At 46.5% G+C, this 20,258-nt stretch overlaps 1 protein-coding gene across 1 annotated transcript; it reads right to left on the reverse strand.

The window, feature by feature from the left end:
• Positions 1–205: 205 nt before the first annotated feature.
• Positions 206–19,884, reverse strand: LOC144024331 (polyserase-2-like). Its single transcript, XM_077530536.1, has 10 exons — positions 19,708–19,884; positions 16,624–16,644; positions 13,555–13,717; positions 12,676–12,938; positions 12,033–12,178; positions 11,462–11,729; positions 7,602–7,773; positions 3,245–3,498; positions 2,200–2,294; positions 206–2,083 (listed from the first exon to the last, which is right to left on the reverse strand). Exons 1-10 carry the CDS (start codon positions 19,757–19,759, stop codon positions 1,802–1,804), a joined length of 1,716 nt encoding a protein of 571 aa, XP_077386662.1. The 5' UTR covers positions 19,760–19,884; the 3' UTR covers positions 206–1,801.
• Positions 19,885–20,258: the final 374 nt, after the last annotated feature.

Consider the following 20,258-nt stretch of genomic DNA (forward strand, 5'->3'; position numbering starts at 1 on the left):
TGTTACAACTCGTCAACCTAAATTCACATGCATACTGCTCCTCATGTCACAGTATTTTGGATTTTATGGACATTCAGCCTTTTTCCTCGCCATACAGTGCGCTCATAAGTTTACATACCTCATGATACTATGTAAAATTTCAAGCACAACTGTATGACTAGTTCCAATACGTTGCGTATATTAGGTAAATGATATTTTTTAATGGTTTTTATTTATTTATTTATTTTTAGATGCTGTCATTATTTTTGTGCATGCATAGTCTGAGGTCTCAATTTGTTCGCATAATACGCACAAATTCAACTGCAAAGATATTGACGAGTCAAATTTTTTGTGCACAAATGGACGCATACACACGTTAGCGAATGAGGCCCATTGTATTAAAAGAATTTCCATCTTGCCTTATTTCTGAGGAAGTTGATTTTGAGGGGAATTTAAATTAAAGAAACACTACTTTACAACCTTCATAAAATATTTTTGGAACTCTTCTGATGAAACATTGACTAAGAACTAGTTGAACGGTACATTTGTCATGTGGCCTGAGGGTGTCTGTATTGCTTTTACTGGCACAAAGCACGTATGTGAAGAAACAAAAATAAGAAAAAAGGAGGCTTCCTGGATGAAAGGACAGTCAAGAATCAACATTGGCCTGGCTTTCACTCAATGGTATGAGCTCAAAGATGACACTGTGCTTTGTGTCCTCATGGGAAATGTGTTTTTCCTTCAGGCAAAACACTTTCGTCCATATGCCGCTGCCTTAATCAACAAAAATGGAAAGTTCATAAGTTTTGTTTTACATTTAACTCATTCAAACCCAAAAATGTGTAAATATTTTTTAATACTTTGTCCTTCACTCCCCAAAAAGTATTTTTTTAAATGCAAGAGCCAACAGAAGGCTTTGATTCAGCTTCAGACATTAAAGAGGTGGCTTAGAGCAATGGTAACGGCCCACAGGTGGCAGCAGAGTATAAGAGATCAACCAGGGCCATGTTGCAACAAGCTCTTTTTGCCAGTGTTTTCAACAGGTTTGTGAATAATGATAAAACCTAGCTATATTGTAATGCTAATTGCTGCAAAACGGAAACAAATAAAAAGATACATTTTTTTTCCCTGATGAAAGAATAGGCTCTAATCTTTCTTTTGGTAGGTTCTATGTTTTCATAGCAATGGAACACGATATTGTACTTGCAAAATCAGTCAAAGTCCTGTAAAACAGCTGGGAGCAAAGGGGGTTGCTTCAGTGAAAATGGCTGGCAGTAAATGACTTAAAAGTAGGGATGGGCGAGTACCGATACCAGGTATCGGTATCGGGCCGATACCAGCCTTTTTTCAAGTACTCGAGTACTCGTGACGCAGACGAGTAAAAGCGACCGATGGCAGAGGGGGAAGACGTTAAGTGAGTCCTCCTTGCTTGTAACTGGCGCTAGCTTGCAGCAGTTTTTCACCAAAACTTCACTGGTTTGGAAATACTTCAAAATTGTGAATCTTAAACTAAAAGAGCATTTTTTTGTTTTATTTTGAGTGTTAAGACTATTGAAGAGTGACTGTGCTGTTTTTTTGGTCAAAATTAAAGGAAATATATTTGTTTAAAAATATCTTTTAGTGATTTTTTTTATTTGTCAAAATGTACTACTGGTATCGTATCGGTGAGTACTGAGGGTCTGAGTATCGGTATCGGTCTGAAAAAAAGTGGTATCGAACATCCCTACTTAAAAGCTTGGGTTGGTATTAGGAGAAATAATCCAAGGGGGGGGGAAAAACAATCACATCGACGTAGGGACCCTCGGCAGGCACCACTTCTCTTTCATTCATGGCACAGTAGCATCAGGATGGCGTGCAAGCCTATGCCGACCACCAGGAGCTGGCTGAGGAGGAGCGAAGGCGCTGAGTCGGATTCGGGGTCGGAGTCGGGGGGAGACAAGAAGTCCCCCAATGCCTGCATGAGGAAGTCCTTGAAGAGGCTGAGTTTGGGGAAGACCATCATTTGGCCCTCTGCTTGTCTGGGGTTGCTGCTGCTTGTCCCCAGCACCGCCACCTGGTACCAGGCGTTGCCCAGCTGGCACATCAACGGCCCACCACTGTCCTCCTGCGTCGACACAAGTCATAATAAGACACATTCTTTCCCGTTCTGTATTATACTTTACAAATCCATCAAAAAGTTTAGATGTGCAACGTGAAATGGGCAGAAGAAGTGGAGGTCACCTGGTCTAGTGTCAGATTTTGGGTACAAATGTTAGTGGACGATGCATTCCCACAATCCACCAGTGACGTCTGGACCTCCTGCAAGGCCTGCTCCTCTACAATGTGAACCAAGAAGAAGACGACGGCGAGGGAATGTGACGTGGGTAACGTTACGAGAAATGACCAACCCACATGAACATACACACCTCGACTTAAACCCGGGATTTACCCGGGATATACACCGGATGCGGTTGCGGTGCGTTCCGGCGACGCAAGCAATTAGATTCTATTCATTCGAATGGTGCAGTTTACACCGCTTGCGTGTGCGTTGCATGTCGACTGCGTCTCAGCTGCGGCGTGCCGCAGCCCTTCCGCAAGGATAGACCTATTTTCTATTTTTGCCGGACGCCGCAGCGGTAGGCCTCCGGCAAATGGCAAGCTAGCACAAAACACATCGAGCGGGACAGGAAGACCGACGCAGTTTAAAAATAAATTTCCGGTTACCTTTCAAGATAAAACACTCGCCATCTCCTATTTCGCAAGCATGCTAGCAAAATGTGATGTGGGCGTAGACGGGCCTGGAGTTAACGTGCGAGTGTCATGTTTTGGTTTTGTGGGGGTGGGATTTTGTTTTCTTTTGGTGTTTTTGGTTGTCATGTATTCCTTGTCTCTTCCCTTGTCCCGTCATGTGTAATCACGTCCACCTGAGTGTGTCTTCCCTTCCCACTGTGTTGACCAATCAGCTCCCTTGCCACTTGTGTCTTGCCCAGCTGTGTCTAGTCATTGTCAATTAGTCTGTGTGTATTTAGTCACCTGTTTTCCGTTCAGTTCTTGTTGAGTCATTGTGCCTGTCATTGTTTCTGTTCCTGTGATCCATGCCATGCCTTGTTGCCCTAGTGTTTTTATTAGTTTGTTTTTGACCTTGTTCATTTGTATTTTTTCCATAGTCCCTGGTTTACATTTTTTTTGTAATTAAACCCATTTTTTACTTGCATCCGTGCCTTGCCCCCCCCCACTCCTTTTTTTTTTGTAAACATCAAAGATAATTTGAAGTAGTTGCAAATACCTCCTCCTCGGCCTTCACTCCATCCGGCGGCCCAGCAGGTGGAGCCTGTGGCGAAAGTCTCCCCACTCTCCATGCAGATGGGCTGGATGAAGTCGGACAACGGCGCCCGGGATGCCAGCCGCAGGACTGCCACATTTGAACCTGATAGTGTGCTGGATACGATACTGACCACGCTCATCGCCGTCTCAAAACTGTTGGAGCCATTCTGCCTCACGCGACCCAGGAAGACGGTCCACTCGGACGGCGTGCTGGACCTGCACAACACAAGCACGCTTTAACAGTCGACACGGTTGCCACAGCCCTTCCCAGCCATGCCCTGACAGGTTTCACTGCCAATTATTAAATGGTAAGGAAAGCTTACTTTATTTTTTTTTTCAAATGTATTTCAATTTTGTTGATGGAAGCAGCTGACTTTTCTATCCTCTCCTGGCTGGCTGGCCAAATATGTCAGCTGGCTCAGTCAGACCCAGACACAATAGATCCAAGTGACCTCTACTGTGGATTCAACTTAGTCCATTCAACCATAACTACCGGGAATTTCTTTTCCCACACATACTATCGGGCGCTCGCCATTGAGCTGCACCTATTTTCATCGTAAGGGTTCGTCTGGGCCATATTTTATCTATTTTTTTCTCCAAGAACCTGTTCTTTCTGGATGATCCTAGCAGTTCCGTAGAGCAGTGTTTCTCAACCTTTGTTGAGCCACGGCACACATTGACAAAATCTTGAGGCATACCACCCATAGGAAAAAACCCAAACTAAAATGGCGAAAGAGTTTTTAAACGCTTATACAAGTATCTACTGTATATCATTGAGCAAACAAGTTCACATAACTTGGAAAAGCGCCAAAAATATCTTAAAATAAAAAGTGCAAATATTTTTACAGGTGCATTATGCACATTAAAATCAAACTATATAAAAGATAAAACTAATACTAAGAAATATGCAACGCTTAATTCCATCATGGTCAACATTGCTATAACTACTACTCCATTTTCTCCTCAAATTATCATCTTCCACTTGATCTCGCTGAAACACATACATTTGTACAATTTTGAATAGAGTATGGTGATATTTCTTCAGTTTATAATTCTACACATTTAAAGACATGTTTAATGGTTTGTTCATCGGAATGTCGGACACCACCTCCATGACTGCTCGGCCATGGTGATGGTGGTCGATGTACTGCGCCTCGTCTCCCTCTTCCGTGCCAATGGGATGCTGTCTTATGTCCTGCTGGGCATATTAACGTCCCTGACGACGCTTGTGCCACTGGGCCTGCTGTCGCTGCGACCTTTGCAACGGTGGCTGTACAGTTTCCGGCTCGACCCCCTACTGGACCGTCGAAAGCGTCTTCACGTGTCTGTCGGTTAATGGGTGCTTTTGTACCATGGCCTCGCCGGTCTGTTCTATCAGCAGGAGTCCCGCTTGGTAGGGTACCAGATCATCGCGAAGTTGTTACCACCGATGCCAGCCTGAGCGGATGGGGCGCATTTTGGCCACACGGGACTGCTCAAGGTCAGTGGTCTGCAGGGGACAGATCGCTACACATCAATGTGCTGGAGCTGCGGGCAGTTCATCTGGCCCTCATTCATTTTCTGCCCTTCGTGGCAGGGCCCCAAGTCCTGGTACGATCAAACAACACTTCCACTGGGTATCACATCAATCAACAGGGCAGGATGAGGTCAGCCCAGTTGCTACGAACTTCACGGGGGCTTCTCAGATGGGCCGTCCCCCACCTTGCCAGCCTGCAGACAGTGGTTCTCCCGGGCAGTGTCAACCAGTCAGCGGATTTCCTTATCCCACCATCGTCCACCTCTTGGGGATTGGCATCTCCACCCGGAAGTGGTGAGCTCCATTTGGAGTCGCTTTGGCAAGGCGATGGTCGATCTTTTTGTCTCTGAGGAGTCGGCTCACTAGTCCAGGATGCTCTGGCACACCCTTGGCCAGGGGGCCTTCTGTATGCTCTTCCCCTCATTCATCTGACCCTTCAGAGGGTCCTTCTGGAGGGTCCTTCTGTGAAGTATACGATCCTGAATGCCAGGGCTCCGTCCACTCGTTTGCCGTATGATAACAGGTGGAAGTTGTTTTCGGAGTGGTGTGCCGGTGGCGGGATGGATCCCGTAACGTGTCCTATTCCTGCAGTTTTAGAGTTCCTTCAATCTGTTTTCGATAAGGGGCATTCCCCTTCTACGATCAAGGTTTACGTGGCGGCCATTTCGGCCCATCATGTTGCCGTGGATGGCAAGTCTGTGGGTTGCCATAGTCTCGTGGCCTCCTTCCTCAGGTGCCCTTCGCCTTTGTTCCAGGAACCCACCTCGGCTCCCCGCCTGGGACCTTCCCTTGATGCTTGATGCACTGTGCAGGTCTACTTGCAAGCTGTTGACCGATGTGGAACTTAGCTGGTTGTCTTGTAAGATGTTGTTTCTACTTGCGATAGCATCCGCTAAGTGGGTGGGGGATCTCCACGTTCTATTAGCCCCGAGTGCCTTTGTTGGCATCCCAATCAGGCAGGGGTCACATTGTGGCCAAATGCTTTTGTTGCCAAAGGTTTGTCTGGCTCTCGAGTCAACCGGCTCACTCGTTTTACTCCGCCATCAACGGATGGGGATGCCGCTCCAGGTCTTTGTTGTCTTGTGAAGGCGCTCTGCTCTTATTTGGATGCTACGGCATGTTTCCGTACATCCACCCAGCTCTTTGTGTCTTGTGACGGCCCGACTAAGGGGGCTGCTGTTTCCAAGCAACACTTCTCTCAATGTATCGGGGATGTGAATCGGCAGTCGTCCCGGGTCTTTGGTCGTTTGCGGTTCACAGTCACTCTACCAGGAGTGTGTCTACGTCGCGGGCCATTCTGAAAGGCGTGTTCTTGGAGGACATCTGTGCGGCTGCTTTCTGGTTGTTGCCTTGCACGTTCTCCAGATTATACAGTTTGGATGTCACCTCTCCTCATCCACTGGATGTGATTCACGGTCCTGCGGAGGCCCCTCTGTGTGGTACAATTTCCAGGGTTTTTTGTGAAATCGCTGGTATTCGGCACTCCGTGCTGTTTTCAGCACAGCCACCTGGCAGTCGGGAGGGATGAAATAGAATGACAGTTATGAATATAACTGCGGTTGTATGAGTCCCGAACGACCGCCAGCATTGCTTTCACTCAGAGCCCTCGTGTTGTTTTGCTTGAGAAGCCTGAATTCCAGTTACTATCCTTTTTATGTATAAGGATTACGTCAACCTGAACCATGGAGATGTACTTTTATGTATTCTTTCTCGAGTAACGCTTGCACGTGGGGGAATTCCGTGCTGTTTTCAGCACCAGTGGCGGGTGTTCAGGACTCCTAGAACTGTAGTTACATTCGTAACTGTCGTTTTACAACTGTGCACCGTTTATCACTTTAATTCGTTCAGGGCTCCCGACAGACCTCGACTCCATGGCCTCTGTCAGTGTGATTTGCCGTGACTGCATATTTCTTTCAACACTTCTCACGTGTTTAGCTCTCGTGAATAAGAAAAAATACAATTGTTGGTGCTATTAATTACACTAGGCGTAGTAGGCGAGTGTGTCACTAAGACTTACTGGCATCTTTTCTTTATTATTGTCATATGGTGCTTGTGGAGTCACGATGTTAATGGTTCTTGGTGGAACAAAATTGTCACCAAATCGCTTCTCATGGCGGCCGTTTTTCAGCAAATGTCGACTGATATTTTGATTGTCACTCTTGTCAAAGTTGTCAAAGGCGAGGGACATGGACTCTTTGCTAAAATGCTAAGGAAGGAAGACACGTCCGTCACGTCGCGACACACTTCCCGCGGCACCTCCAAAATAAAAGTTACTAGTACTACACAGTTCTGCTGTCAAGACACTTTTATTGTGATGGGGTCCGACAACAACGGTACTTCTCACTGTGCTCAAATGGCATTTTCAGAGCCAGTCACTGCATAACGTGATGGAAGATTAGCTTGAGCCTTGAAATTAATAAATGAAAGTATGTAACACAACTCATTTCACATACATTAACAATAATGGTGTTTCAGATAGGCCTGAATTCCAGTTTCCACAATTTCCCATGGCACACCAGACAGTATCTCACTGCACACACGTGTGCTGCGGCACAATGTTTGAAAAACTGGTAACTTAGCTCCTAGCATAGCATCATTGCGACACACTAATCCCCCCCGCCACTGTTAAGCGACGGCTCAAGGATGACAACATAATGCTTTTGTAAATATTTGTAAAACTCAAGATGAACCTATTCAAAATGAAAGCATCTTTAGCGACCCTAATGTACATCAGAAAAACAGGAAGAATGGCCCGATGAGGCAACATAGGAACATTTGTTAATGTGCTGACTTGTTGCCCTACCTCATGATGCATTCTGCGCTGGTAAGCACGCCGTCCTCGGCCACCAACGTACCGCCACATACGTGACTCCCGTTCCAATGCAGACTTGCCATCCAGGGCCACATGCCGGCCCTGGCCGACGATGTGCCAGAACCTGACAGACGCTCGTTCAGAGGGGCGTGCCCGCAAAATGCTACAAAAGCAAACATCACAGGGCATCTTTTTCAATACCTGATTTCTGTTAACATGAAAGAATATTAAGTCTTATATGGTTGTTTTTGTAAACACAAAGACACAAATAATGTATTTCGAAGCATATGACAATTTACAGTCTTCCAGCACAACTAATTTATGTTTTGTAACATAGAAAAAAATCCAAGACAATTTGAACTTCAACAAAGCTAATGTATAGAAATTTTCACGAACAAAGTTTTAATTTAAAGATACAGTGTGTAATAGTTGACCACTAGATGTTGCCAAATAATACAATAGAGGGAGTCATCGAGTTATCCCGATTTCCATTCCTTACGATGGTGAAGTAACCCGAATTTCGACGTAGGTCGGCTTTCAATGTTAAAGTTGAAAATTACATCAAAATACTGACTTACTGTACAGTAATTTTAGAACCAGTATTTTGTGTTTCCGCATGGACATTAATTGCTGACGGACACAAAGCGTGGCTAATGGCAACTTAAACACGGAAATGTGATGCTGCTGATGGCGAGCCGACCTGCCCGATGGACGCCCGTTGCTGGAGGTAAAAACAACACAACTTTAAAGCAACACAAGCCTTATTAACAATTTTCCAGTATTGGATTAGGCATTGTGTACAAAGAATAAAAGTACAAATATATTTGGCATCTTATTCCCTGACACGACGAGGTAAGGTAGGACTCAGACGCAGGCGTAAGGTAAGCCACCAAGGCAGCAGGTTTATTTCCGGCCAACAGGTGTCTCCTCTCAAGCTGAGAGGAGAACAGGGAAGCAAAAAAGTGGAGAACAAAAAGCGCTCCACTAGGGAGGAAAAAACAGGCAAAAGGTACTGGGGACAACGAAAAGCGCTCCGCTAGGGAGGAAAAAGGGCACAAGGCAAAAGGGGTAACAAAAGGCGCTCCACTGGGGAGGAAAAAGCACAAAAACAAGGCAAAAACACTTGGCAACATGAACGAGGACATAAGGACTGTGGGACGCTTCCATGCACTGACTGTGTGTGACACTTCGGCAACGGAGGGGAGAATGCAGGTGGCTTTTATTGTGGCTTGATTGGTGGCAGGTGGTGGTAATCATGGGCGGGGACCGGTAATTAGCAAGCTGCAGGAAGAGCAAGTGACCTGGGGTGAGAGGAGAGTTAGAACTTTCAAAATAAAACAGGAAACATGACTATAAAAATAAAAGCATGGGACGTCACGCCGGTGGCAGCGTGACAGTACCCCCCCCTCAATGGCCGGATCCTGATGGCCATCCGACACAAAGAGTCCAAAAACAAGGGCGGGCGGAAGGGGGCACGGAGGTGGGAACACGGCCCACCCATCCGTCCCAGACAAAAAGGCAGTTCAGGAGGGCGTCCTCGACGCCCGACAATAGAGTCCCAGCGGGGCCAGTCAGGAGGGCGTCCTCGACGCCCGACGAGAGGTGAAGGCAGCCGCAGGGCTTGCGCCGCCGGGACTTTGGGCGGCGCCTGGCGAGGTTCCGGGACTTTGGGCGGCGCCTGGCGAGGTTCCGGGACTTTGGGCGGCGCCTGGCGAGGCTCAGGGACTTTGGGCGGCGCCTGGCGAGGCTCAGGGTCTTTGGGCGGCGCCTGGCGAGGCTCAGGGTCTTGAAGGCGCTGGCGAGGTTCAGGGGCGAGAGGCGGCAGCAGACAAGGTTCAGGGGCGAGAGGCGGCAGCAGACAAGGTTCAGGGGCGAGAGGCGGCAGCAGACAAGGTTCAGGGGCGAGAGGCCGCAACAGACGAGGTTCAGGGGCGAGAGGCCGCAGCAGACGAGGTTCGGGGGCGAGAGGCCGCAGCAGACGAGGTTCGGGGGCGAGAGGCCGCAGCAGACGAGGTTCGGGGGCGAGAGGCCGCAACAGACGAGGTTCAGGGGCGAGAGGCCGCAGCAGGCGAGGTTCAGGGGCGAGAGGCTTCAGCAGCGAGGTTCAAGGGCGAGAGGCTGCAGCAGGCGAGGTTCAGGGGCGAGAGGCTGCAGCAGGCGAGGTTCAGGGGCGAGAGGCTGCAGCAGGCGAGGTTCAGGGGCGAGAGGCTGCAGCAGGCGAGGTTCAGGGGCGAGAGGCCGCAGCAGGCGAGGTCCAGGGGCGAGAGGCCGCAGCAGGCGAGGTTCAAGGGCGAGAGGCCGCAGCAGGCGAGGTTCAGGGGCGAGAGGCCGCAGCAGGCGAGGTTCAGGGGCGAGAGGCCGCAGCAGGCGAGGTTCAGGGGCGAGAGGCCGCAGCAGGCGAGGTTCAGGGGCGAGAGGCCGCAGCAGGCGAGGTTCAGGGGCGAAAGGCCGCAGCAGGCGAGGTTCAGGGGCGAGAGGCCTCAGCAGGCGAGGTTCAGGGGCGAGAGGCTTCAGCAGGCGAGGTTCAGGGGCGAGAGGCTGCAGCAGGCGAGGTTCAGGGGCGAGAGGCTGCAGCAGGCGAGGTTCAGGGGCGAGAGGCGGCAGCAGACGAGGTTCAGGGGCGAGAGGCCGCAACAGACGAGGTTCGGGGGCGAGAGGCCGCAACAGACGAGGTTCGGGGGCGAGAGGCCGCAACAGACGAGGTTCAGGGGCGAGAGGCCGCAGCAGGCGAGGTTCAGGGGCGAGAGGCCTCAGCAGGCGAGGTTCAGGGGCGAGAGGCTGCAGCAGGCGAGGTTCAGGGGCGAGAGGCTGCAGCAGGCGAGGTTCAGGGGCGAGAGGCTGCAGCAGGCGAGGTTCAGGGGCGAGAGGCTGCAGCAGGCGAGGTTCAGGGGCGAGAGGCCGCAGCAGGCGAGGTTCAGGGGCGAGAGGCCGCAGCAGGCGAGGTTCAGGGGCGAGAGGCCGCAGCAGGCGAGGTTCAGGGGCGAGAGGCCGCAGCAGGCGAGGTTCAGGGGCGAGAGGCCGCAGCAGGCGAGGTTCAGGGGCGAGAGGCCGCAGTAGGCGAGGTTCAGGGGCGAGAGGCCGCAGCAGGCGAGGTTCAGGGGCGAGAGGCCGCAGCAGGCGAGGTTCAGGGGCGAGAGGCCGCAGCAGGCGAGGTTCAGGGGCGAGAGGCCGCAGCAGGCGAGGTTCAGGGGCGAGAGGCCTCAGCAGGCGAGGTTCAAGGGCGAGAGGCTTCAGCAGGCGAGGTTCAGGGGCGAGAGGCTGCAGCAGGCGAGGTTCAGGGGCGAGAGGCTGCAGCAGGCGAGGTTCAGGGGCGAGAGGCTGCAGCAGGCGAGGTTCAAGGGCGAGAGGCTGCAGCAGGCGAGGTTCAAGGGCGAGAGGCTGCAGCAGGCGAGGTTCAGGGGCGAGAGGCTGCAGCAGGCGAGGTTCAGGGGCGAGAGGCTGCAGCAGGCGAGGTTCAAGGGCGAGAGGCTGCAGCAGGCGAGGTTCAAGGGCGAGAGGCTTCAGCAGGCGAGGTTCAGGGGCGAGAGGCTGCAGCAGGCGAGGTTCAGGGGCGAGAGGCTGCAGCAGGCGAGGTTCAGGGGCGAGAGGCTGCAGCAGGCGAGGTTCAAGGGCGAGAGGCTGCAGCAGGCGAGGTTGATGAACGAATAATTAGTTCACCACTAGAATAATTAGTTCACCACTAGATGGCACTAATTTATTACACACTTTGCCTTTAAAATGTCCAATTTAGGTTAAGCTACTGACCAGATTTTTGTTTTTCCACAAACTTAATATTTATTTTGTAAACTTTAAATTTTTAATTGTAAATGTTGAAAGTGTTGGTGTGCGGCACTGCTCGCGCTTGGTCGTACCAGTACTGGTGGGCGTCGCAGTCACACTGCTTGTTGTTGGGTCGGCACAGCTGACCTGCAGGTCTGGGTCAGTGCCCTCGGATGTGAAGGTGACGAACCCTGGCAGGGGGGTGCCACTAGTACGGTTGCTGATCCAGTCCTGGTACCGGGACACCCGAGCGTAGACACCCGGCTTCTCTGGCTCGGCGCAACCTCTTCCGAAGCTCACCACGCCGCTCTGGACCCACTGGGACCCTTGCTTGCTCACCATTGGGCCGCCAGAATCACCCTGTAGAGCACCATTGTCTCCTTGTTAGGGCAACCACTTGTATTTTTGTGACATTGTTGATGGGCAGTAGCGTGCCCTCCACTGCATTTTCAAAAGTAGTGATCACAAATCTCAGTAGAAAATCAAATTCCATGACGCACTGTGCTGAAAGAGAAAACTGTTTCTATGATATATTTAGATTTTTGACAAAAGACAAATTCATGGATTATATTGCCAAAACGTCTTTCACAAACATCACAACATGGATGGCAAGGTTTGGATTTAGAAATTAACTGTCACCAAAAAACACGAAAATGATGTCACCTGACAGGAGTCCTTTCCTCCCTCTCTTAGGCCGGCACAAATCATGTTGTCTGTGACTGTAATCGGATTTAAGTCACAATTGCATTGGCGGTTTCCCACCACAGGAACCTCAACCTCCATCAGGTTCTGGGGACTTGGTAGAGGAACTGCACACACACACACACACACACACACACCCACACACACACACACACACACACACACACACAAAATTACACATATACAGTTATTGTGAATATCAAAGACAATTTTGTGTGTTTTTCTTGTTTTTTTTGTTTTTTTTACAAGCTAAATTTTGGTGTTGTAAACATCAATGAGTGGTGTCAATGCCATTCAAAAGTATTTATTTGTCAACATCAAATTTACAACGCTGAATGTAAGGGCTGAGAAATGGGCAATGGCTGAAAATGTAATCATGATTTTGATTTTGGTTTCGCACAATCAACAAAGAAAGATGATTAATGTGCCAAATGGTTTGTTCAGGTTGTTCTTTAAAATTATATTTAGAGCTGACATTTTTATTATTTGGGACAAAAAGTTTTCAACCAAGTGAAAAATAGTTTTCATTAACTGTGATTTCAATACTATTCTGTAGATTATTTCCCGCCCCCCCCCCATAATGGCTCAGCCCAAGCTGACTGACCTCCCGAGCCGATGGTTCCCCATCCGGTGACCCAGCTTTCGGTTCCGGTGAAGAAGGTGCTATTCTGGGTGGCCAGGCAGACGGGCCCGATGAAGTCGGTGAAGTTGACGGGCAAGGAAAGTTTCAACAGGGCCACGTCGTTGTCAAAGGTGTCCGGGTCGTAGCTGGGATGGCGGATGATCTCAGCGATCTCGCGGGATTCCTCGTCAGGATTTGAGCCCTCCTGGCTCTGACGACCCAAAAACGCCGTCACAGCTATGGAACTACACGCACACACACGCATATTCAGGTTAATATGCGTTTACATGGCCAAACAAAACCCGAATATTGCCAATAATCAGGTTTTTAAAGGATTTATTGCCTGCATGTAAACAGAGTCTGTATATTAACTTCAATAATATGCAAATAAATGATATCTATGTACATTTTTTTCAAATATAATCCTGGGTCTAGTATCGCTAGTAATATTACAAAGGTCGCGCCTTAGCTTAAAGGAGGCTGACATGTTTCACCACCATTTTTCTGCTTTGGATGCCCGAAGGAGACGAACTTTGCGAACGCAATTGATGGTAGGCTTGTGAAGTGTGGTCTCTCTGAGGCACCATATTGTGCATTTTGAACTTAACTTGTTACATTCTATTAGATGGCAAAAAATTCTACACACTGTCACTTTAACCGAATCTGCGTATACTACTGCAGGACCATTTTTGATACATTTTATTATGCAAAAAAAGTGTCATATTTATAGGATTTTAGGGTAGGTCTTTATTCTTAATTCAGTTTTTAGGGTTTTGCTGTAGTTTTGTTGCCTTTTGTTGGCATTAGGATTATGAGGGGACCCCAAAAGTTGTCGAATCCCTGCGTGCGTGTGAGAACTACCTGGCAAAGCAATGTGCGGCCGACAGCAGCCACTGGTTGTTTATGAGCGACGCCCCACAGAAGTGACTCCCGAGGCGGTGCAGGCTGACCTGCCAGGGCCAGTCACCCGGCGAAGCCGCCACACCTCCCACGATGCGGGTTTGGGCCTTGACCTGCCCGCACACTGAAAACACACACACAGACAATGTGAGAAGTTGGCACGCACAGGCCCACTTTAGATTTTAATTTTAATATAATTCATTAATCACAAGATGGTCAGTTCATTCGTTAGTGAAATGAAAAACAAAAGTGGGCTGGGGAGGGACTTAAAATATGTCAAATAGTTTATTCCAATGATTCTCTATATGTAGCATGTGTAGCACTCCTGGTATGAAAGGTCTCTTGTGGTATTCAAAATGGCATAATGTCACAGGGGTTTTATTATTATTATTATTATTATTATTATTATTTTATTATTATTATTATTTACAGTAAATGAATATAGTATACAGTACTTTTTAAATACAGTTGTGTTAACTTTTACCGTGGGAACGCCCCTCCCCGCCCACATTGTGCGACACACATTCGGGTTGTCAGATCTTCCTTGTGATTTCCCGGTCAGGTATTTTCAAGATGTCGATATTGCTCTTTGAAGCAAGCAAAGGGGGCTTTAATTTTTTTTGTTAAGGGTAGGCTATCTTCACTAACCTTGCTCTCGCTAGATGAATTCTCGCTGTATTTGTGAGTTCACAAACTTGTACATCTTGTACCGCTCCCGTTGATTTCCACCGATCAGTGGTTCGGACCAATCACAGAGCGACATTGTGTTTGGGGCGGGACATGCAACTGTGACAAAACCAGGAAGCCGACGCCGGTGCTAACAAATAAACCTAACATGGATGAATGGACGCTACAATTAATTCTGTTCTCGCAGAATTACTCACCGTTTCCTTGTTGAACAGCGAGGGGCGCTTCGTGCAATTCTAGCTGGTAAGATGTTCGTGCTCCCCCCCCCCCCCCCCCCCCCGACAAGAACTCGGACGACATTTTCATCTATGGCCATGATTGCTTAAAACTAATGTGTACGCTGCCACATCGTCCAATCAGCTACAATTATTGTGCAGAATGTTCCGCCTTTCCCGAGCAAATGACCGTGGAGCGGTACCAGTTCTGGCTCTTGCCAACCACGCAATGCCCCACCGGGAGCTGGATTGCTTTTGTTCATCCGCAGCAAAACACACGTACCGTCGCAGACGTGACGTTTTGAGTCTTGATTAATTTACTAAGTCATGCAAATGTGGTTTACGGTAAGGTCAGTTCAGTTGCATTGAACATTTTCAAACTATTTTCAAACATTGATTATTGTTTAACATATGTGCAATATATTAAATTAAAGTAATTCAGATGTAGTTTTTCTATATTTAAACACAATGTTGACGTTCAAACATCACATTACATTACATTGGCTTACAATAATATATATATTTTTTTTTTAGAATTAAAGCCTCCATCTTGTTATTGCTGAACACTACTACGGTCAGTCGGTCAATATGGTCGTGTTTGGAAGGCTAAGATTTTTTTTAGGTGCTACTTAATGTCAAGGTTTGAGAACCACATGTTTATTCTAAAAATATTTCTTATTTTGAAATGCGTTAATTGATATTTACCGTATTTTCACGACTATAATGCTACGTTCTCACCAAATCCGAAAAGGCGAACTGGAACGCTTCATTAGCGAGCGTTTCACCGCGTAGAGTGTTTTTGGAACGGTTGCCGCTCATTCGTGCTTTCGTGCTCACCAGAGCGGAGGAGGCGTGTCCCTTGGTGAACAAGGAAGTGGAGCACTTTAGCGAGTCAACAAAAAGTGAGCACCGCCAATTACTTTAACTTCTTTCCTGGGAGTAAACAGCCGTGGCACTATTTTCATCTTTTTTTGAGGTACGTGATAGCACTTTCGCTTTTTTAGTGGCAATCGGGCAGGCAGCATTTGAGTTAAAAATAGCTTTGGCGTTAATAATAAGCACTGCTGCTAACTCGGTACAGTTCAAAAGCAAGTAAACAGACTTTCTTGATCATCATTCTGTTACGGCTGGCCGTGTTGTTGTGCTCGGGGTGATAATAGAGAGGACGCTGCGTGTGAGGTGGCCCGTACTCGAAGCCGATTGGCTACCGCGAGGCGAAACGCGAAAAAAGTTCAATTTTTTAAACTTCGACGAATGTGCGGATTTTCGTCGCGAATGTGCGGATTTCCGCTGTTGCGCACCGCGTCCCAACGCGCGAAACGCGTCCGCCGCGCCGCCCCACGCACTTTTGTTCCGTTGCGCGCGAACTCCATTGACTACAATGCAAACGTGCCGCCGAATCGCCGTCCCTCGCTTTTGGTGAGAACGCAGCATAAGGCGCACCGCATTATAAGGCGCACCTTCAATGAATGACATATTTTAAAACTTTTTTCCATATATAAGGCGCTACAATAGAGGCTGGGGTTACGTTATGCATCCATTAGATGGTGCTGCGCTAAAGGGAACGTCAACAAAACAGTCAGATCAGTCCGTCAAACTTTATTAATAGATTACAAACCAACTTTCTGACAACTCCATTCACTCTAAAAATGAATGAAGAGCTGTTTTATTATTTTCTCTGAGGTAAAGTATTAGTATTAGCTAGCGATCCAAGATGGCGGGATCTTCTGCGCATGCGCGTCACCGATCGTGCAGGGTCACCGATAGCGTCTTGACAGCGAGACCTGTTGCGGCTCAATAGTGAGCCATATATAAGGCGCACTGGATTATAAGGCGCATGGTCAGCTTTTGAAAAAATTGAAGGCTTTTAGGGGCGCCTTATAGTCGTGAAAATACGGTACTTGAATTGTAATTAATAACTTACTGTTTTATTTTTAAATTCGACTTCTTATTTTGTAGGGGAAAATGCCTAAATGAACACAAGTGGTGTGTACTGTATAAAGTGTACTTTTCCCACTCATATGCTGGTCCATTGTTTGCTCAAGTAAATCTAACATACCAATATTCAAGTAATGCAAACATACCAAAAAGGGATTGGACACAAGAATGAAGAAAAGCAATGACTCACCATCTATTTGCGCTCCACATTCTGAAGATGAAAAAGACAAAAATTCCAGATGTCATTCTATGTTGACATTTCATAAGCAGCGCATGTCGATTATTCATTCATCTGATATGATCAAATGTCAAAGTTAAGCATCCTGTGTTGACAATCATATGGCACCTGTTTAAAAAGTAGCTTTTATACTCCAATGGACATCAGACATTCTACTCAACGAAACAGATGGATCACAAGTGTTACTAGCTTAGTGTTACTAAGCTAAATTCATCTTAACAAATGTAAACTTTGAGTTGACTAGAAAGTCCAAAATGTTTTTCTGTGAATCAGGAAGTGAATATGAAGTCATGTGCTCTGTTGTCGACTGTGCATTCCTACGATAACTTGGCTCCGATTAAATGCAACAAAGATGTGAAGCGCTTGTCACAGATGCTGCTTATGCAATAATTTAGCATGTGTCACCAGACCAGACACATTAGACTACATTACACAATTAAAAGTTGAATTTCGGAGCGCATTGCTACATTGCAGTGAATTTCTCTGCTGTGAGTTCAATAAATGTGTCTTGGTTTTCTACTCGTATGGCCCAAGATCATTATTAGACAGCACGACTGTAAGAACTTTATAACTTCATTATTTTTCATATACAATTAGTACCTTTAAAAAGTAATTTTTCTACTTGCTGTCGAAAATGACATCACCTGTGCTGTGGAAGTAGGCAATGACCAATCATGGTTCTGTTAACTGACCAAACCCAGAAAACAGGTGAGCCATCATTGGCCTTTACCTACTTCCTCGGCACAGGTGATGTCATCATCAGTCGACTGCAAGTAGAAAAATTATTTTAAAGGTATTAATTGTACATGAAAAATAATGGTTATCAAATTCATCCTGGACAAAATGTTAACTTTTCACTGCTGAAAATTGTTCAATGAGTCAAGTATCTCTTTAACAACCTTATTATTTAGTGCATCCGACAAAAATCGCTTAAAGGGATAGTTCGGATTTTTTGACATGAATCTCTATTTCAGCCTCACCTCCAGTGTGCGATCAGCACTAACAGCGTTCTGTGACACGAGTTCTGGTCCGGTGTTGGACGAGAAGAAAATAGTCCGGCGAGTTGTCTGGGGTCACCGAAATAAAGCGTTTTTCTTCTAAAACAGTTTGCGTTCAAAAGAGTGATACATTTGCATCACAAACTCTCTCATGAAAAAAAGTCAGACGCCATTACCACCGGGCGCCATTTTTATGTTCGTTCGTATCACTGCGCGGCGCCCCGCATGCAGCTGATAGACGCGCACTAATCTACAAGTTGTTTGTCTTTTCGAAGGCGGAAGGCGCGACTATCAGCCCTCTGCAGCGCGTACACCTTGACACCTAGAGACTCATGTAAAAAAATCCGAACTATCCCTTTAAGATTTCTGCTGTCTTGTCAATCACTGAACTGATATTTATTTGAACAAGCACTATTTCTGACAGCTGCCTCGCATCAGTGTTGAAAGGCGTTGAAAGTCAAGCAATAAGAGGAATGTAATACAACAGTCATTAGCAGTTCTTACACGACTATAACTCATCGTCTGTCACAATCTGTCAGCCTAATTTGTTTTCAACCTCATGTCAGCAAAATATTTACACTTTTCAACTTGTGATAAATGTTCCTTTGATGTTTGGCCTTGGAACAGATTGCGCATTGTTGATTGTTGCACACGAAACGCATTGGAAAGCCATGTTAAGAATGTTAACAATCAGGAAGATGAAAATAAAAGATAGTTAAGCTGAGGGGAGGTACAAATGTGCCAAGTGTGGCTAGTGAAGTTGTCGAAATCTTTTATCATGAGCTCAGCTTCCCTGTTGTCGTCTGACTGGTTTTGGGTGCTGTTTTTGCATTTTTCCGCTTGACAGATGCTTGACAATGACAACAAGTGTTTGTCTTGTGGGCTTGTTTGTCCTTGGCGAGCTTGGACGTCTTATAGAGAAACAGGACGCTCTGAAAAAAAATTTATATAATGATTATGAAGTATTTGATTAATCATTTCAACCCTTGTCAACTATAGCCTGCTATAAAAGCCCTGTCATAGTGGTTAAGGAATTAGTGAATGATTCTAAATGCATTGAATCATTCGCAAATTCCTGACTCCTTACTCACTATAACAGACTCTAGGATTGAAACAAATAAAAAGAAAAACTCTAATGGAATAAAAAAAAAAAAAAGGGTATGTCAATCTTGAAAGGGTTTAAGAAAAAAGTATTTTTGGTTGGAAGTTGCTTTTTTTTGTGCAAAATTTGCTTAATAGTGACCACTGGAAAAATCACTTCCTGATACCAGTTTGACCGATCCACACGAAATTGGGTGGACATGTCGATCATGACAGGGTGCATGAAAATGTCTCAAGGACCTATGTCCGAATTTGATCAGGAAGTCAGCCTTTGTTATAAGGACCATTTTAGAAAATTCTTTCAGTAGCACCCCTCAGAAAGTCTCACCAAAATAAATAAATAAATAAATAAATACAAATAATCTTTAAAAAAAATCAGCCCCCGACACCAGTTTGACCGATCAACATGAGATTTTGTGGACGTGGCTATCATGACGGGACACATGCAAAAGTCTCAAAGACTCATTTTGGTTAGAAGCGGCCCATTTTGGCCAAATTCCTTTATTAGTGGAAACAGGTTTCCTCAGCAAATCGGTGACGCTAAATTACAGACATTATTTGGGATGGCGTCAAAGTTTGATGATCATTTGAAGATTTTCTGATAAAGTAGCCCTTGTGCGGGTTTGGCAAACTGGATTCAAATCCACAATCCTAGAACTGTGAGGCAAATGTGCTAATCACTACTGCAACGTTACATGCCACCCACCGTCTTGGTACATAAATATTCCAAATCTATTCATCTGGAAATCATCAGAAGGGAACGGCGTGGATGATCATGGAGCGTTTTCTGGACTGTCAGTTACTGCACAATTCCAAAATTTCAATGATTTCAATTAAATCAATGGGAAAAAATATTAAAATGCACAGGACAAAACAGAAACTACTGTTTTTAAATGATTGTATTTTCTGACACAAAAAAAATTGACAAATGTCTCACCTGTGAACAGCAGCAGTAGCACCAATGTGCTTGTCAACATCAGCTTGTCCATGACCACAAAGTGCGAGGATGACTTTTAGTCCAAACGCAACCACCAATAAGTACATGCGCAGGACTTGCCCCCTTCACCTGATGCACCTTCGCACTGGCCACACCCACAAACCTACGTAGACATACAGTCAATACATGGATAGAAAAGCTGTGATTGTTTAGAATGCAAACAAGAAAGAGGGGAAAAAAAGGTTGTTGAACTTCCTCATTGTCTTCACCTTGCAGGGTTTCCATTGAAAAGAAAACTTGAAGAATGACATTGCTGGTCCTCCCTCTGCGTGAAACCGTCACCTTTTAAAAGCTGTTGTGTTCACATCCTCCACCTGCCTTACTTGGCATGCAGCAGCAGGAAACACAATTTTCACACAAACTTCCCTCTGTGTCAATCACATCAGGTTTTCCAGGAAACTTAAGGCTGACATTTTTTTTTAATAGTCACATCATTAATAACACGCACACACCCGTATAACTACAGACGATGGATGCAGCAACAAAAGCAG

This window comes from Festucalex cinctus, chromosome 1 (genome assembly GCF_051991245.1).
Source record: "Festucalex cinctus isolate MCC-2025b chromosome 1, RoL_Fcin_1.0, whole genome shotgun sequence".
Taxonomy (NCBI): Eukaryota; Metazoa; Chordata; class Actinopteri; order Syngnathiformes; family Syngnathidae; genus Festucalex; species Festucalex cinctus.

Bases quoted from the DNA above. Each gene is read 5' to 3' on its own strand.
- LOC144024331 (XM_077530536.1), bottom strand. From the start codon at position 19,759: ATGGACAAGCTGATGTTGACAAGCACATTGGTGCTACTGCTGCTGTTC. The intron at 7,774-11,461 runs GTACGACCAAGC...TTGCTTTTGTAG, and splicing joins TGCGACGCCCACCAGTACTG to CATTTTGCGGGCACGCCCCT. The intron at 3,499-7,601 runs GTAGGGCAACAA...TGTGTTGTGCAG, and splicing joins AGCGCAGAATGCATCATGAG to GTCCAGCACGCCGTCCGAGT.